Source organism: Mus pahari, chromosome 6 (genome assembly GCF_900095145.1).
Source record: "Mus pahari chromosome 6, PAHARI_EIJ_v1.1, whole genome shotgun sequence".
Taxonomy (NCBI): Eukaryota; Metazoa; Chordata; class Mammalia; order Rodentia; family Muridae; genus Mus; species Mus pahari.
Genome location: NC_034595.1, coordinates 68,269,916 through 68,273,494, shown reverse-complemented (window position 1 = coordinate 68,273,494; position 3,579 = coordinate 68,269,916). Strand labels below are relative to the sequence as shown.

The 3,579-nt window shown below is 50.4% G+C and overlaps 1 protein-coding gene across 1 annotated transcript in view; it reads left to right on the top strand.

Moving 5' to 3' along the window:
• Btbd19 (BTB domain containing 19) overlaps window positions 1-1,282 on the top strand; it is a 5,183-nt gene extending 3,901 nt beyond the window's left edge. Inside the window, exons 5-8 of the mRNA XM_021201271.2 lie at window positions 435-503; window positions 587-718; window positions 814-939; window positions 1,043-1,282. Coding sequence (XP_021056930.1) covers window positions 435-503; window positions 587-718; window positions 814-939; window positions 1,043-1,177 — 462 coding nt within the window. The 3' untranslated portion in view covers window positions 1,178-1,282. The remainder of the gene's footprint in view (window positions 1-434; window positions 504-586; window positions 719-813; window positions 940-1,042) is intronic.
• The last annotated feature ends 2,297 nt before the right edge of the window (window positions 1,283-3,579 follow it).

The following is a 3,579-nucleotide window of genomic DNA, read 5'->3' as shown; positions in this document are numbered from 1 at the left end:
AAAAAAAAAAAAAAGAGTGGGAAAAGAGGCTGAAAGATGGTTGCGCACGGCCTTTAATCCCAGCACTCGGCTGCGGCAGGTGGATCTCAAGGCTTGGACTACAGAGTGAGTTCCATGACAACCAAGGCTACATAGAGAAACCCTGTCTTGAAAAACAACAACAAAACAATTCTAAACATGGTTAGGAGAAAGGTGGGGTGTGGAGTTTAGAAGCCAAGCTTGGGCTCCAAGATGGAGTCTGAAAGACCTGAACATGGTCTCCTTTACTACACACCTGTGTGCTGTGCACGGGGCACTGCACTTTGCCCACTTTCATGAGACACTGCAGGCGCTGTTAGCCTCCTGTTTAGATGGTACTCAGTGACAGTACCTTGTGTGCAGATCTGGGTTATCCAGCTTCTTCAGTCTCTAGCCTAAACATACTCTGCTCTCAGGTTGCTGTAACCTTTGGCCTGGGGTCACTACAGGAGCGGTGCATAGCCTTCATAGAGGCTCACAGCCAGGTACAGCTCCCCATTCTTCTACTTGTAATTTGTAGCCCCCATGCCATGTTTTTCTCTGCCCTGACCGACACACCGGCCCATAGGAGGCGCTCCGCACCCGTGGCTTTCTGGAGCTGTCCGCCACCGCGCTGCTGCCCGTGCTACGCAGTGACAAGCTCTGCGTGGACGAGACTGAGCTGGTCCAGGCTGCCCGAAGCTGGGCACGCGTGGGCGCCGTGAGTGGGACCTGGGGGAGGGCGAGGACACCGAAGCGGCGCAGGCCGCAGGACTCTGTAAGCGGCAGGCCCATGTTCAAGGCTCGCTTCCACAGGCCGTGTTGGAGCAACCCGTGGCCGAGGTGGCAGCTCCAGTGGTTCGAGAGCTGAGACTGGCTTTGCTTGCCCCGGCGGAGCTAAGCGCCCTGGAAGAGCAGAACCGACGGGAGCCGCTCATCCCGGTGCGGACGCCAGTAACCGAAACTCAGATCCACTCTGCCACGTGGGGACGAGGAGCAAGGGCTTGGGACTTCGGTCTGCGTGGTGACCCCCTTTCCCCTACAGGTTGAACAGATTGTGGAGGCATGGAAGTGTCACGCCCTACGGAGAGGAGATGCGGCCCGGGGCGCACCGTGCCGCCGGCGGAGGGGCACCCGACCCCGGGATCACCATCGCTTTCTGGACCTTCGTTTCAAATGATCCACTTCCGGACCTTTCCAGGAAGTTGACTACATCCCAAACTACAGCTCCCGAGGTGCTCTGCGCTGGAGGTGGGCTTCCGCTCCCAGCAAGCTCCGACGCCGGATACGGCAAGGACCGCTCTGCGTCTAGAGTGAAACCTAAGGCTCTGCGGAAGAATAGGGATTGCGCAGTGGGACCGAAGTTGCGGCTTGGGTGATGTCCTGAGACCGGAAACGAGGGTGGCCTTTGTTGCATGAGCTCATGCGGCATCCTGCAAGTCAGTCATTCCTCTGCGCCCCTCTACTCGGATGACGCTATCTCTATTTAGCTCATCCTCTTTAACAAGTCAGCTTCAGGCTCAGCGCAGACTCGAGCTTCTGTCCTTCTTTCCCAGCCCTGGAAATAGTGTTTCTCTTTCGTGCTGGTCTGGAACCCGGACCTCGTTCTTGCCTACCTCATGCCTTTTCTCCCTTCTAATCTCTCTCTCTTCCTCTCTCTCTCCCCCACCCAGCACATTTTGGGGTCTCTTCTGCCGTTGCCCTAGCCAGTGCCCCTCACTCCTTTCCCCGTCCGGGGACAGTATCCATCCCCTATGATGGTCCCATCACTTTAATTGTCAAGCTTTTCCTCCTGAGCCCTTTGACGTTCATACTGCTTTCCAGGACAGCCTACAAAATTTCCTTGAGATTTAGCAATCCTAAATTCTGCGTTTGGGAGTTCCAGAATTATTGATGGGATGGAATGTGGACAATCACTGTAACCCCATCTCTCCTAGAGCTATTTAGGACAGGCTAGCTCTGAGCTCACAGCGCTCCGACTGCCTCTGCCTCCCTGGTACAGAGATTGTACTATTGCTCCTCGATAAAAACAAAAAGAAAGGCGAGAAAGATGGCTGGAGAGATGGCTCAGCGGTTAAGAGCACTGACTGCTCTTCCAGAGGTCCTGAGTTCAATTCCCAGCAACCACACGGTGGCTCACAGCCATCTGTCATGGGGTCTGATGCCCTCTTCTGGTGTGTCTGAAAACAGCGATGTACTCCAATGAATTAAATAAATAAACAAACAAATAAATAAATCTTTAAAAAAAAAAAAAAAAGATGGTGTATGTCTTTAATCCCAGCAGTTGGGAGGCAGAGCAAGGTGATCTCTGAACATTTGAGGCCAGCCTACTCTACTACGGAGCGAGTTCCCGGAAACCCAGGGCTACAACTTCTCTGGACTTACTGGAATGAAAGTTTTGCCTAAGCACCCCCACCTTCAGTGGCTGGAAGCACTGTTTTATAGATATCATATGGTATAGGGTTTTGCCACCTTACCCAGCAAATTTTGTTTTGTTTTTGTTTTTTGAAAAAAACCCACCACTGCCTAGCTTCCAGTAAATTATTTTAAAGGAGTTGTAAAGCAAAGATCTAAAAATGATGAGTAATGGACAGTTTAAAAGGAAATCTAATTCTGGCTTTATATAAAAATATATTGCTTATGAATTAAAGATGAATATTTGTATTCTCCCAAGACAGAAAAGGTGGCTACGCAGTGGGACCGCTCCTGGCTCCCTTCTTTGGGATAGTGAACTCTTCCATGCTTTTGCTTCCTTTACATCAACTTTAGAAGTCATGTAGTAATCGGCGCTTGGAGAGTCTTCAGATTGCTTGAAAGCACCCTTCCTTTTCCTTGAGGATAGAAAGCTTTTGCTCATGCAGGCTGTGTTCCACGAGGCAAACATAGCACGGTGGCATAGGTCTGTAAATGTCAGCACTCAGGAAGTGGACAGAGGGAGATCAGCAGTTCAAGGCTAACTTAGGTTAGTTACTTGGTGAGACCCGTTTCAAAAAATAAACTGAGCATGATGTTACACAGCTTGAATGTCAGCATTCAAGTGTCTGGTTTGGTAAATCGACTTTGGGAATGTTGGTAAACTGAACTGACTTGAGTGGAACCCTGGACTCCAGCCACTGTCCTCCCTGCTTTTCTTGACAGTTGCTTGACTGGGACCTAGCTCTGTCTTCCCTCCTCGGGTCTGGGTTTGGTAAATTGTTGCTTTTAGTGCTACAGCTACTGCTTAGTTCTCACAAAGGGGCAGAGCACCCCGTTTAGAGTGAGCAGCACAGCACAGCACTCACACAGTAGCAGGACCACGCACGAGCTGTAGTACTACCCCTTGGGCAGGTCTCATCTCCGCTACCTTTTTTATTTTCTTGGATTTTGACACATGGCCTCCTCTGTTTAGCCTTGGCTGTTGAAATCACTTCATCCACCAGGCTGGCTTTGAACTCACAGACTGGTCTCAAACTCATAGTGATTTTCCTGTTTCAGCCTTTGGAGGATACCAGTCACATTGCCAGTGTAAGCTGCTCCACTCAGTAGCATCCAGTCCTTCTTGTTCTTCTTGATCTTCTTCTTCTTTTTTTTTTTTTTTTTTTT